Below are 15,406 nucleotides of genomic sequence, written 5' to 3' on the forward strand. Positions count from 1 at the left end.
ATTGTTTACAGTTTCTTCAGTGCAGCCAAAGTGAAACACGCGGAAAGCTACGGAACTCACGAGGTAGCATTAGCTCCTCTCAGAAGGTAGTTTGAAAACAGGTTTGGTGTTTTCGGTAAATATTTCCGTGTTTTCGGTAAAAATGTCTTCAGTTCAGCCTCAGAGAGAGTTTATCAACGAGCAGGTAACTCCTGCTGAAGAAACATTCACAGAGTTGAAAGAAATCAACGTTAAGATCGAGGAAGAGATGGAGGATCAGCGCAGACTGATGGATTTTACTCGGATACCGAAGATCATCTTACACCGGATAGGTACGAAAAACCTTCACGTTTTACTGATTAATCAGGTTAAAGAGAGTTTTAGACAAATAAATAATCGTTGTTTTCAGAAACATATTTTAAAAATCCGCTCAAATTGTAAATATTAAATTCTATGATCAACTTTGACCTGAACTGTTTACTATTCATCATATAATATCTAAAGTTTGTAATTACAGATTCAGGAAACGGCTAAAGGGCGATTATAACAGAATGAAAGCTTATTCAGTCATAACAGAGGCTCAGATGTCTTGGCTGAACATTTTCTGTTCAATTTTTCATTTTTTTTCTTTTGCACCAAACAATAACTGAATAACAGCAACAGCTATTTGTAACCTCGATACAAAACTCAACAGAATGAAAGATAGCGACAAAAGACAAAACTAGATTCTCTTTAAGGGATCCATGATTAGTTGTAGCAATAGATTTTATTTGGGAAATGTTTATTTTAGATGTAAAAACAATGCAGTAATAGTACTGTAGGTTATTTAATTTATACAGATTTTAATAAAATATTGTCACAGGAACGTCACGCTGCAATGCATTCTGGGTAAATAACATCAACCAGTCCAGCCAAAACGGTGATGAATAACGTTATTATTTTTGCCAGAGATTCAACCAATATTAATTCCCCCTGTTAATGACATTTTGAGAAATGGCATCCCCCCTCGTGGAAACGCGCCTCCATCAGTCTTCTTTTGACAGAAGGTAAAAGTCTCCTGGATTGTTCCTCCTACAGAGCTCTTAGTTTGCTTAACGTTGATTATAAAATTGTGGCAAAAGTATTGGCCCAGAGATTGGAAAACATCCTCCCTAAAATAATAAACCCAGATCAGGCAGGGTTTATAAAAATGAGATATGATACAGACAATATACGACCCGTTCTTAATATTGTTAAGTACTTTAATACTCAAAATTGTTTCCCTCGATGCCCAAAAAGGCTTTTGATCGAGTTGAAAGGCAGTTTCTTTTTCAGGTGTTACATAAATTCTGTCTGGGCCCAAATTTCATCAATCTGGTTAAAAGATTTTATTCAGACCCAACAGCCTCAGTTAACACAAATGGCTTGATGTCTGAGCCCTTTAGGATTCATAGGGGTTATAAACAGGGCTGCCCCCTTTCACCCTTATTGTTTATATTGTTTATTGAACCTCTGGCCGAGATTATCAGGACTAATCCGGATGTATCTGGAATCAATATAGGCGGTAGAACCCATGTAATTTCATTATTTGCAGATGAATCTGGAATCTATGGCTACATTCAGTGCTTTGTCAGGATATAAAATCAACTTAGGAAAATCTGTTGCCATCCCTTTCAGCATCCCTCCAGAAAGGTTCATGCAACCTCCTTTTCAAATGACTATGAGAGGCTTCAAGTATCTGGGTATGAATAATCTTTTTGAAACTAATTACTCGCCTTTAATTCAGAAGATAAACACCCAAGAGTCAAGTTTTCTATATTGACTAAGCCAAAACATCTTGGAGGTTTATTGTTACCATCCCTGCAGGTTTATTATTGGTCAGCACAACTTAAAATCATATCAAATTGGTTTATGAATAGAAAGAACTCTTTATGGTTAGATCTGGAATCCCGATCTTGTTTCCCCAGCAAACTTAATTCTCTTTTCATTATAAGATGCATAGACCAAATGGTTCATCTCAGAAGTAACTTCATTGTTTATAATACTTTGCTGGCCTGGCGAGATGTGAAGAAATATCTAAATATTTCTTATATTGTTTATTGACCCTCTTGTTCTTGTAATAGCTCATTAGCAGCATTAAATTAAATCTCCTGTTTGTTGCACATTTCTGTTTAGTGCAGCGGATTTAACTCCTCATGCAGGGCCGGTCCAAAGCTTCCCGTAACATATAATTAACCGGTAATATTTTTACTTTTCCTGTCTACTGAACATCTTTTAATACAAAAACACGGTGGACCGCCTCGGCGCCCCGACCACCGGGCTTAGCAAGTTTTCTGGAGGAAACCCTGCAGTTTACCTAGTTGTTCTCTTGGAGAAAAACTGTTTAAAATTGACACTTGCTTTTTTCTCTCTCTCCTTTTGGAAACCTGACTTTAATTAGTCTTAATTACTCCTATTTCACCAAACAGGAATTGGCTTTAACTTCTGTCAAGATGGTTTGGTTTCTGCCAAAACTTTGAATACTTATCAATGGAGCTGAACTGAGCCTGACTGAACACAATACAGAGTCTTTCTCAATGTACTGCTTGGTGGCGATATGCAGAATTGATTGGAATGCAAAGTGCAATTTGAGCTGATATTCTAAGATTGTCGTAAGGGGAAAATGTAGATGTGAACTAACATATAGCATCAGATAGTCGATGTTCCCATCTTCTCTATTTAAATCTAATAATTACTGAAGGGCAATATGGTAAAAAGATTTTATAATCTGCACTCTTTTGGTTGAATGCAGTATTTATTTGCACTTTGGTGTTTTTATTCAAGTACATTTTTGCTAATGGAGACTGAGAATCCATTTCATTTTTATTTTTGGTTTCGTTTATTTTATCAGTCCAAGTTTTTAGTGTTCTTTTGAAAATAAAGTGTATCTATCATTAGCAGGAAATCACATGCATTATTATGTCATTTCCATTAAATCAGTGTAAAAAGATCTTCAAACAATATTATTGTCTATCACAATAGTTTTTGAGACAATCGCTCAGCAAAACTTGTTATTGTGACAGGCCTAAGCATAGAATTATGTATATGACTTTAAGGTACTATAACAGGACTAAATCAAGCTGCTGTTTAAACTATTTTTGTTGTGGAGCCACAAGGTTTAATTATCACCATCTTGCTTTCTCGCCTGGAGATCCATAGTATGTTTTGACTGATTTCTTGATCCCTTCAGTCAGAAAGACTAAAGTGGTTAAGTTAATTTTTATACTTATGAATTTGTAATTTTAGTCTTTGGATCACTTGAAGAAATTTTAAGTGATTAAAATGAAGGACTTATTATTTTACCCACATTTAAAAGCTTTTGTTTTGTGTTTTTGTCCAGATCTCCCACTGTGCTGGGTGTGTAAACAGGAGGAGGATCTGAATGAATTCAGCAACCAGGAGAGGAAGTCCACTTCAGATATAGAAGAACCAGAAGATCAAGAGTTCAAAGAGGAAGAGAAGCAACGCTGCATCAGTCAGGATGAAGAGCAGCTTGTGCTGAAGCAGGAGACTGATGACATTTTGGTGAATCCTCTTAATGTGCAAAGAATCCACAATGAAACAGAACCACAGAGGAACCAACTCATCTCTCATGGCTCTGCTGAGGATGAGAACCAGGATCAGGAAGGAAACAATTCTGAAGACCCAGGAAAAAAGAGAAACGAAGAACAGAAACTAAAGGAGAAATATGAGAAAACCAAAGAGCAGAAAGGAAGAACTGACACTGAAAAACAAAAAAAACATAAGAAAACTCGTGCAGAGCAAAAATTATTTTCTTGTAAAATTTGTGATAAAACCTTTTCTTATAACAGTCACTTGATGAGACACTTGATAACTCACACAGGAGTAAAACCTTTCACTTGTTCAACCTGTGGGAAAAGTTACCAAAAAAAGGATGGTTTAATTTGTCACATGAGAATTCACACAGGCGAGACACCTTTCTCCTGTGGAACTTGTGGAAAGAGTTACAGAGTAAAAGGGATTTTAACTCACCACATGAGAATTCACACAGGCCAGAATCCTTTCTCTTGTGGGACTTGTGGAAAAATTTTCTACCATAAAGGCCAATTAAATGTACATATGAGAATTCATACAGGTGAGAAGCCTTTCTCCTGTGGAATCTGTGGAAGGAGTTACAGTGAAAAATCGACTTTAACTAAGCACATGAGAATTCACACAGGTGAGAAGCCTTTCTCCTGTGGAACTTGTGGAAAACTTTTCTCAAAAAGAAGTCTTTTAAATTTTCACATGAGAATTCACACAGGCGAGAAGCCTTTCTCCTGTGGAATGTGTGGAAAATGTTTCTACCTTAAAGGCCAATTAAATGTACATATGAGAATTCACACAGGTGAGAAACCTTTCTCCTGTGGAATGTGTCAAAAAAGTTTCTTCCAGAAAGGTCATTTAAATGTTCACATGAGAATTCATACAGGTGAGAAGCCTTTCTCATGTGGGACCTGTGGAAAAAGTTTCAGGATGAAACCACAATTACTTAAACACATAAATATTCATATGTGTGCGAAGCAGTGATGTGCGGTGAGGTTCATAGCTGGTGTGGCACTGATTTACAATGTATAAATACAGACACCATGCATGTTGTTGACATACAGACATTTTTTACATGCATGCAACGCTGGAGGGCAAGAAGATTCTTTTACATGTCATCCATAGCTGCTTTAACTAGGTGTAACTTGGAAATGTAGGTATTAATTTCATGCTATGATCCACAGCAAAGGGAAAAAGCTGAACCACTTTCTTGCTCTGCTACATGCAGACTCGTTGCCATAGCAACTGACAACAATGCCACCACGTGTTTTAGGATTTAACACCAAAAAAAAATTAAATATTCAAGAAATTTGCTCACAGAACAGAACATTCAGTTTGTTGCAGTAGTTTTTTTTAGGTTTAATGTTTTATTAATAAATGGTGAGAAGCCTTTCTCATGTGGGACCTGTGGAAAAAGTTACAGTAACAGAAGTAATTAATCTCGTCACTTGAAGACTCACTTGGATGAGAAGCCTTGGGTCCAAAACAGATCTGATCCAATTTGGGATCTGATCTTATGGAATATCTGGTCAGATGATGAACACAGCAAGTAGAACTTATCAAAGTCAACATAGCCTTGTAGGCTGTTAGTGATTTTCTGTTTTTGTGTCTTTCACTGTCTGACCTAGATAGACTTCAGGCCTATTTTTGCCTACCAGTGTTTTTTCTTTAATCGGTTTTTTGTTTTTCTTCTCAGTGCCATTTGTACTTGAGATCCCCATCAGTATCCCATTAGATACTGAAGTTAAAGAGGGGAACACATTCAGGTCGGTTTAATTTCTGTGGATTTCAGTTTTCTTGGAGTTCTGTGTCATGTAGAATAATTGAGTTTAGCTTTTACATTTTTGATGATTCCATGTATGACTTGATATAAACTATTTTACATTTCATAAGCAGTGTATTGTTCTTTTTCCCCCATAAATTTCTGGTTTCAGATGACGTTGCACCGATGCCATGCAATGCAGGTCGGGGGCCAGACAGTAAATGCAGCACATTTAGTTCTGTTGATCCAGCATCAAAATGCCTAAAGTCTGTCATGTATGGTTGTTCCAACCGTTCTAATGGAGAGAAAGAAAAACTTGATCTTTGTGTCTAGAAGGTAGTTTGGTCACAAGGGAGTTAATTTACAAAAAACTCACTGAGAAAAGAGAAAAGTGGATCAACAATCTACAGCTAAAACCAGAGGTGCCGGAGTTTGCAGCGCCACTTTGTAACATGTAATGATCGCCTCGTTTAAATTGTATTTTCAGATATTTTATTGGACAGTTACTTAGAAAGACAAGCTTTCATATGCAGGCATGTGCAGAGGGGGGCTGGAGAGGGCTTGAGTCCCTAGTGCCTTTTTGGGTTTATTTTTGTTTTTAACTTTTTTAGTCTTTGTGTCAGGAGGCCTTCTTGTGCCTCTCAACAATAATATTTAGCTAAATATAATAGTTTAGCAAACTAATGAGTCTGGCTGCCCTTGGTCTAATAATGAGGATTCCCAGTTCCTCTGCCTCCATGTTGTTCAGACTCCGGGTCCATGGTGAGGAGGAGCGGGGCGGAACTGCGCCCTCTAACTGTCAAATTATGGGCAATATGTTTTTTTTCCAACATACACTTGTGAATAAAAACGTAGGTCTGATGTTGAAGTTAGAAAAACTGTTTCTATTTATGTTTGGTAATAAAGTCTGGAGGCCCCTGAATGGCCCCTACCAGCAGCTACTGAGTTCTCTTTACCTTGATATCTCAGCCTTATGACTCTAGATCTCAGAGGTGCTAATATCAAAATAATGACGTAGCGTTAACCATCTGAGCTTTTCTGATCTATAATCAGTCTGCATATAAATTGTTATGGCAGATATTTTTAGGGTTAATTTAGTAAAATAGCTGGACATTTTCTTATTTCATAACTTAAATAAATTAAATACAACCTACCCAGCCTTTCAGTCACAGTGAGCTGTGACTATTTCCCCTCTGTCTCTGAACATGGGGTTTCTGTAGAGAGATCTCGTCTGTGCCGGCCCATTTAGGGCATTAGCCTACTCTCTGTGATCCATTTTGCTCCGTTTTGAACCGGAGAAATCCACTTCCTGACCACCATCTGAATTTCTTGCAGCATCCGGGTCACATGTCTAAAGCCCAGAAACAGAACTCTGTGATGTTTGATTGAAAGGAAAAAAATCTCAAATATTATTGAGATCTGGTCAGATTTTGATTGAGAGCTAACAGCAGACAGATTTTTATTTTCCCAAATGTTTGATCCACAGAAGTCATTGTTAAATTTCTGCTGTGAAAATGTGTTTGTACATGCTCTACATTATCAAAAATATTTTCTCACCCATCCAAATGATCAGAATCAGGTGATCCAATTTCTTTCGTGACACAGGTGTATAAAATGAAGCATGTAGGCAGACCAGAACCAGATTAGTGTGACACATGTTGTGAAATAGATGTTAAAGACGTTTAGGTTCTGCAACAGGAAACCAAGTTCATAACAATATATTGATATTTTATACAGCTGCAGAATGACTTTTGTTTCTTAGCTGGTAGGAAAATCAGTTAAACACTTTTTGTTCCTTTGGGAGGCAGCACAGTGTTTTCCTCTGTTACTTTGTATTTCTAACAGATTTTCTTTGTATGTTTTTAAATGTGTCATTAATAACTTCTCCTTCCTCAGATATTGTAAATATGTAGTATGATATGAACAAAATACTTTAGTAGCTTTAATAAAAGTTATCTCTTCAGTGACCTTTCATGTTTTTACTTCTTTCTTGTTAACTTTAACCTTTTTTCACATTTAGTCAATTATTCTCAATCTTTTCAAGTCAAAACAAGAAATCTTTGTATTTCTCTAAAATATTTGTATTCATTCAGTGTTTAACTTTAAAACTGAATCACAACCTACAAAACTACAACCTGATATAACATTAGACTGTTTTACAAACTAAAAAGATCATACTGAAAAAATTTCATTATAAGTTCCAATATGGTTTTTTTGTCAGATTAAATACATTTTGATAACTGACTCCAAGCTCACATTTCAAGTATTTATATTTTCACTATCAGCATTATGTAACATTCTAATCATAAATTATACAAAATCCTCAGAATCAAAGGAAATAAAAGGCTTGGAACCATCCATGTGTTTGTGTAATTACTTTAATGCTGTGATTCACTCACTGAAATATAAGAACCTTTTATTAATTTTGTAAAATATTTAATATAACTGTATGTTGAGAGGAGGCTCAAAGCGGAACAATCAAGGGGGAACTTAAAATTGTTTACAGTTTCTTCAGTGCAGCCAAAGTGAAACACGGAAAGCTACGGAGCGCACGAGGTAGCATTAGCTCATCTCAGAAGGTAGTTTGAAAACAGGTTTGGTGATTTCGGTAAATATTTCCGTGTTTTCGGTAAATATTTCTTCAGTTCAGCCTCAGAGAGAGTTTATCAACGAGCAGGTAACTCCTGCTTAAGAAACATTCACAGAGTTGAAAGAAATCAACGTGAAGATCGAGGAAGAGATGGAGGATCAGCGCAGACTGATGGATTTTACTCGGATACCGAAGATCATCTTACACCGGATAGGTACGAAAAACCTTCACGTTTTACTGATTAATCAGGTTAAAGAGAGTTTTTAGACAGATACATAATCCTTGTGTTCGGAAACCTATTAAAGAATCCGCTCAAATTGTAAATCTTAAATAGAATGATGTAGCGCTTTTTTTTCCACTGCGCAGCTCTGACTGCAAGGTGTAGTATTAACTAATTGTATAATCAGAAGTAGGTACGATACGGAGTTTGATCAGGGTGAATAATTAATACAACTGATGCAAAAGTAAAGTTTGTTAATACTGCTATTTATTGCAGTGGCAATAATAATGATGATGATAATAATAATAATAATGCTAAAACAATAAATTTCCCAAAAAAACAGAAGGAGAAAAAAACAAACCAACAAAAACAATTATTATAATAATCAGTGATATGTCAGAATCCAATAGAGTCCATAAAAGGTCGAAAAGCAAAGAGGAAATAATTATTTTCCCCTTGCAATACTCCTTAAGAGTTTTAGTTCATTTCCTGTAGGAAAAATGCAGTTCCGTTTCCTACCATCAGGTGGTGGGTGGGTAGCTCGCCATCTTCCTTCGTCAAAGAAGTGAATCCAAGGAGGAAAAAAACCTGACCTAAAAGGCCAGATAACACACATTTAGTTCATTTATAACATTATATTCATATAAACTAAATGGGGGGACAAGAAGACTGTTAAATACATTCTTCCTATATTTTAACAACCTCCTAAAAATAAAAAAAAGAAATCCTTTTAAAAAATTCCTTTCATAATTCAAGTTCAAAATTAACTAAGTAATATAATTAGCAATCATTACAAACAACTAATATTGGATCAAATCAATCAACTTAAAATGTGATTGATCAAAGTAGCTACAAACTAAATCATATTAGGTACCAAATTCCATTGTTGCACCAACATGGAGTGCAAACACCAATAAGAAATCATGAAAAAATAATCAAATCTAAAATTGAAAAGCAAACCCTTAAATATTAAAGGTGTGGTCTTTAATCCGGCTGCCATTAAGCAAGTAATAAGTTGAACAAATTGATGTGAGCCACTGATTGTCGATTGATTGCTAACGCTAACTACCGGAGCAGAACGAAAATTATTATTATTAGTTTATTTGATAGGGACAGACATACATCGACATAGACAAACTGAAAGAAAACAGCAGTCCCATGTTTATGTCACAGTGCAATAGCAAAAGCTAATTCGCAGCACTTGTCCCTAGAAGGGCTTTAAAATAAAATAAAATAAAAAAATACCTCTTAAAGTAATAATCAAACAGACAGAAAAACATCTAAAGTGGCTACAGTTCTGTTTTTGACATAACCAGAGTTTTCTTTGCTTCTTAAACATACTAAAACTGGTTACAGACTTTAAATAAACAGGACGTGAGTTCCAAACTGCAGATCCTCTCACGGACAGAACACTTTGAGCAAAAGTGATTCTTCGAAAGGAAACCTTACAATTTCCATTTGAAGCTGCTCTAGTAGATCTGCTATTGTCCTGCAGTGTATTTATGCAGTCACATAATGATTTAGGTGCATATCCATTTAAACACTTAAAAATCAATTTTAAAAGATTATAATTTATAAAATTAGAAAAATGCCAAATTTAGCCAAAATGTGACAATGGTGGAATCTGGTTGGCTTTTGATATAAAACTTTCAAAGCCCGATTATAGAGACTTGCTAATGGTCTGAGTGAAGTTTGACTAGTCTGAGACCAGACAGTAGCTCCATAGGAAACATGTGAAAGAATCATTGAGTTAAAAAACATCTCTGCACAGTGAAGTGTTAGACAGTTTCTAACAATTTTAAAACAGTTTAGATTTGATCTAACAGTTTTGCTGATTTTATCAACATGGCTCCTAAAATTTAATTGAGCATCCAGAATTATTCCTAGATATTTTTCTTGTGATACTTGGTCTATGGGGTCCCCATTGATCTGAATATCCAATGACTGTAATGATGTTTTCTTGATTGAAAAGCAAAAACATTTTATTTTCTTTGTATTAAGTGTTAAACATGAATCCTCCGTTATTTACTCACCGTCGAGTAATGATTGTCTGAGGAGGTGGATGCAATGGTAACTTGTTCGATTCTGGCAATAGATCACAACCTGGCGAGTGGTTTAACGGGAGGGAAATATTAGCGGCGCTTTCAGTGCAAATACTAAACAACATCAGTTAGATGACGTTCAACATTCACCGCAAATCTTCAGGTTTCAAAGACAAAATGACCGATGAGTCGGTTTAAACGCTCTGGTTGTTTTATAAACAACCGACCAGACAGCCAACAATGAGCAGCAGCAATGTTGGGATTAAAGAGGAGAAACCCGGAAGCACACACGACAATCAGTTTAAAGGGACACATTAAAGGGAAGGTGATTGGGTCATGGTGGCCACCTGGGTTACAATGATCAACTTTGACCTGAACTGTTTACTATTCATCATATAGTAGTACTCAGCTATTGTTTGGTGCCGAAAGAAACTTGAACAGAAATAGTTCAGTTAAGAGATCTCAGCCTGCGCCATGATTGAAGAAGTTTTCGTTCTGTAATAGTTTTTCTTTAGTTATTTCCCGAATCATAAGCTGCAATCAGAAGCCAACTTCAGGAGGGACATGAGGAATGGAGATTTTTATTATCCAGGCTTGGAAGATGGTTGGAAAGACGGAACAGAAACGACTGATGTAGAAAATGATTTTTCAGACAATGATAACGAAGACGGAGTAAAATAGTCTCATACAAGGCAACGTTTTGAAATACATTTATTTTAATTTTTTACTCTGAAATGTTTAATTACACATTAATTGTTTAAAGATTTAATATGTGATTCATTTCATCACCTGTTTATATGCAACTTGAAGAGCTTGAATCAAACGTTTCATAAATGTTTACCACATTAAATTATGAAATGAGAGAAAACAGCCACTTCCAACTGAACACAAATTTATTTCAACACAAATGGTTCCTGTTCCTCTGCAGCCTTGCTGAGCTCTTCTCCTGGGTTTCCTCTCCAACTTGCTCCTCTTCTGTAGCCTTTGCTACTCTGGTTTCATGATTTACTTCTGGGGTAAATAATGAAAACACCACAAAGGAATGCAAGGTGAACATTGTACTTACCACACCCAAAGGCAACCGGCTACCACATCACAACAAAATGCATTAACTAGATGATGTCATGGATGTGGACGGTCTCCTCAAGGTGGGAGGATGACTTCCATCTTTCAAGGACTCCTTCCAGCACCCAGATGTGACCCCAAAGGAAGATTAACGAAGCAAACTCAGCATATCTCAAAACCCCGACAGAGTAAAGCACCAAGGAAAAGGATTCACCATAAGGAAAATCAGATGGATCGGTCACTGGATCCCTGGGATAAGCAGAACTGTTGCTTCATTTATCCGCCAGTGTGTCATCGGTCGCAGGCTTGGCAGAGCTTCAGAGGGCTGAGAATGAGTGACCTACCTGCTCAGTGTGTAGAGCGTCTCCTCCCTTCACACAATATGGCGTGGACTGTTTAAGGACTGTTAGCAGTGTGCCGAATGCCTTCAGTCACTCAGTGGTGTTTCATTAAGGACTTTATGAAGTTATGGCTATAGTGAAACCCTGACTGTAAATAATCTGAACAGTCATGACATGTTTTTATTCTGTTGTTAGAAGGTTTTTAAGGTCATCTCTACGTGGGCTATTTTGTTAAAATTATCTCTGTTCTTGTGTAAACCAATCAGTAATAATTTTGTCAGGAGTGTAAATAACCCCAACTTATTTGTTGTAATATTTTTAGTAGTGAACGTTATTTTCAGTTGATACGTTATGGTTGTAAGAGCGTGTTTTTGTAGCTTACACAGTCTTTTTTGTGTGTGATTGTGCATACAGGTTTACTCCCAGTAAACGTTACTGATCATCAGTAAAGCCAAAATCCTTCATTTAAGGGTGGCGGGGGTTTGCTACAACAATAATCACTCCACTGTTACCAATTCTGCTGCGAATCGCAGGAAAGTAAAGGCTGAGATTTAGTCGTTCTTTTGAAAGTTTGTGTTGAGTGTGTGAGTGGAGCAATGTCTGACAATATCAATGGGTGAGATTAAAAAACCATTTAGTGTTTTGCGTTAGGTATTTTATGTCACTCTATAATGTGACATATATCTTGTGGCTACATGGACGAAGAAAACGTTTTGTAATATTTGTCAGAAAGCCACTAAGTTAAGCTATCACCATGTTGTTTGCTCACCTGGAGGTCAATAATATCATATTTTGACTCGCATCTGGTTCCATTCTGGTCAGAAGAACCTCATTGGTTGAGTTAATGTTCATTCGTGTAAGATTATAATTTTAGAATGACCCAAGAATATCCTGTTTTTATGCATCACAACATTAAAGTGTATTATTCCTTGTTTGATTGACATTTAAAGTTTTTGTTTTGTCTTTTTGTCCAGATCTCCCACAATGTTGTGTGTTTAAAGAGGAGGAGGTTCTCAATGAAACAGAACCACAGAGGAACCAACTCATCTCTCATGACTCTCCAGAAACTGAGAACCAGGATCAGGAAGGAAGCAATTCTGAAAACCCAGGAAAAAAGAGAAAGGAAGAAAAGAAACAAAAGGAGAAATATGAGAAAACCAAAGAGCAGAATGGAAGAACCGACATTGAAAAACAAAAAATGCACAAGAAAGCTCACGCAGGGAAAAAATTATATTCTTGTAAAATTTGTGATAAAACATTTTCTCAAAACGGTAACTTGATGAAACACATGATAACTCACACTGGAGAAAAACAATTCAGTTGTTCTACCTGTGGGAAAAGTTACAGACAAAAGACTGTTTTAGTTTATCACATGAAAATTCACAGAGTCGAGAAGCTTTTCTCTTGTGGCTCCTGTGGAAAACGTTTCTCCCAAAAAGGTATTTTAAATCAACATATGAGAATTCACACAGGTGAGAAGCCTTTCTCTTGTGGGTCATGTGGAAAAAGTTTCTCTCAAAAAGGTCATTTAATTTATCACATGAGAATTCACACAGGTGAGAAACCTTTCTCTTGTGGGTCATGTGGAAAAAGTTTCTCTCAAAAAGGTCATTTAATTTATCACATGAGAATTCACACAGGTGAGAAACCTTTCTCTTGTGGGAGGTGTGGAAAAAGTTTTTCTCAAAAAAATAATTTAAATGGACATATGAGAATTCACACAGGTAAAAAGCCTTTCTCTTGTGGGACGTGTGGAAAAAGTTTCTTCTACAAAGTTAATTTAAATGTTCATATGAGAATTCACACAGGTAAGAAGCCTTTCTCTTGTGGGTTGTGTGGAAAAGGTTTCTCCCAAAAAGGTAATTTAAATGGACATATGAGAATTCACACAGGTAAAAAGCCTTTCTCTTGTGGTTCGTGTGGACAGAGTTTCACCCACAAATGCAGTTTAAATGGACATATGAGGATTCACACAGGTGAGAAGCCTTTCTCTTGTGGGACGTGTGGAAAAAGCTTCTCTCGAAAAGATCATTTAAATATTCATATGAGAATTCACAAGGGTGAGAAGCCTTTCTCTTGTGGGACGTGTGGACAGAGTTTCACCCACAAATGCAGTTTAAATGGACATATGAGGATTCACACAGGTGCGAAGCCTTTCTTTTGTGGGACGTGTGGAAAAAGCTTCTCTCACAAAGATCATTTAAATGTTCATATGAGAATTCACACAGGTGAGAAACCTTTCTCATGTGGAACCTGTGGAAAAAGTTATAGTGAAAAAGGGACTTTAACTCATCACTTGAGAATTCACACAGGTGAGAAGCCTTTCTCTTGTGGGTCGTGTGGAAAAAGTTACAGTGAAAAACGGACTTTAACTCTTCACATGAGAATTCACACGGGTGAGAAGCCTTTCTCTTGTGGGTCGTGTGGAAAAAGTTTCAGTGAAAAACGGACTTTATCTAATCACTTGAGAATTCACACAGGTGAGAAGCCTTTCTCTTGTGGGTCGTGTGGAAAAAGTTACAGTGAAAAACGGACTTTAACTCTTCACATGAGAATTCACACGGGTGAGAAGCCTTTCTCTTGTGGGTCGTGTGGAAAAAGTTACAGTGAAAAACTGACTTTAACTCGTCACATGAGAATTCACACGGGTGAGAAGCCTTTCTCTTGTGGGTCGTGTGGAAAAAGTTACAGTGAAAAACTGACTTTAACTCGTCACATGAGAATTCACACGGGTGAGAAGCCTTTCTCTTGTGGGACCTGTGGAAAAAGTTTTGCCCAGAAATCAACTTTAAATCGTCATATGACAATTCACACAGGTAAGAAGCCTTTCTATTGTGGGACCTGTGGAAAAAGTTTCACCAATAAGTCATCTTTAAATGGTCATATGACAATTCACACAGTTGAGAAACCTTTCTCGTGTGGTAGTTGTGGAAAAGGTTTCAGTTACAGAAGTAATTTATCTCGTCACATGAAGACTCACTCTGATGAGAAGCCATAGGTCCAAAACAGATCCTATCCAATTTGGCATCTGATCTTATGGAAAATCTGGTTTGATGATGTAAACAGCAAGTAGAAAATGTTAAAGTCAACAGATTCTTGCAGGCTGCTAGTGATTCACTGTGACTGTGTCTTTCACTGTCTGACCAAGATCAACCTGAGGTCTACTTTTACCTACCAGATTGTTTTCCTTAATCCAGTTTGTTGTTTTAATTTGCAGTCGTATTTGTACTTAAAATCCCATCAGTATCCCATTAGATACTGAAGTTAAAGAGAGGAACACATTCAGAAAGGATTCATTTCTGTGCATTTCAGTTTTCATGGAGTTCTGTACCATGTGGAATAATTGAGTTTATCTTTTACATTTTTGACGTTTCTGTGTATGACTGTATGTAAAATACTGTAGAAATGGAAGCAGTGAAATGTTCTTGTTTTTCCATAAATTAAACTCTATAATGTTTGAAAAAATTCTAAAAAATAATTTTGATCTGGTCAGATTTTGATTTAGAGCTAACCAGAGAGAGGATTTTATTTTCCTAAATTTTTGTCATTGTTATACTTTGATATGAGAAGCAAAGTATATTATTAAAAAGTTATGTTTAAATCTTCACTAGTATTTTGAGCAGAATATGTTTTTTAGTAAATGTTGATTTGAATGAATATTGATGGATTATTCAGTGATTGTCATCGTCATTAACTGTTGCCATATTTTTAAATGTCAGCTTTAAGTAAAGCATCTAAAGATCCTTGCAATAACAATAAAACATGAATTTTTACACAAATTGAATTTTTCATTTCTTCAAAATCAGAATTCAAGACAGTTTTTAAAAGGTCACATTCTGTATA

The 15,406-nt window shown here is 36.3% G+C and overlaps 2 protein-coding genes across 5 annotated transcripts in view; both read left to right on the plus strand.

Annotated features, from left to right (window-relative positions):
* LOC122820934 (gastrula zinc finger protein XlCGF57.1-like) overlaps positions 1-15,406 on the plus strand; it is a 24,128-nt gene continuing 8,722 nt past the window's right edge. For 2 of the 4 annotated variants that reach the window (XM_044098665.1, XM_044098663.1), the window contains exon 1: positions 7,810-8,109. In XM_044098665.1, the coding sequence (XP_043954600.1) occupies positions 8,046-8,109 (64 nt within the window). In that variant the 5' untranslated portion in view covers positions 7,810-8,045. Of the gene's footprint in view, positions 312-7,803; positions 8,110-12,537; positions 15,359-15,406 lie in introns of those variants that run through there. The other 2 variants (XM_044098662.1, XM_044098664.1) reach the window with 2 other exon arrangements.
* The window catches only part of LOC122820957 (gastrula zinc finger protein XlCGF57.1-like), a 24,226-nt gene continuing 16,713 nt past the window's right edge, over positions 7,894-15,406 (plus strand). Inside the window, exon 1 of the mRNA XM_044098710.1 lies at positions 7,894-7,925. The gene's annotated coding sequence lies outside the window, so the exon portion shown is untranslated. The remainder of the gene's footprint in view (positions 7,926-15,406) is intronic.

This window comes from Gambusia affinis, linkage group LG18 (assembly GCF_019740435.1).
Source record: "Gambusia affinis linkage group LG18, SWU_Gaff_1.0, whole genome shotgun sequence".
Taxonomy (NCBI): Eukaryota; Metazoa; Chordata; class Actinopteri; order Cyprinodontiformes; family Poeciliidae; genus Gambusia; species Gambusia affinis.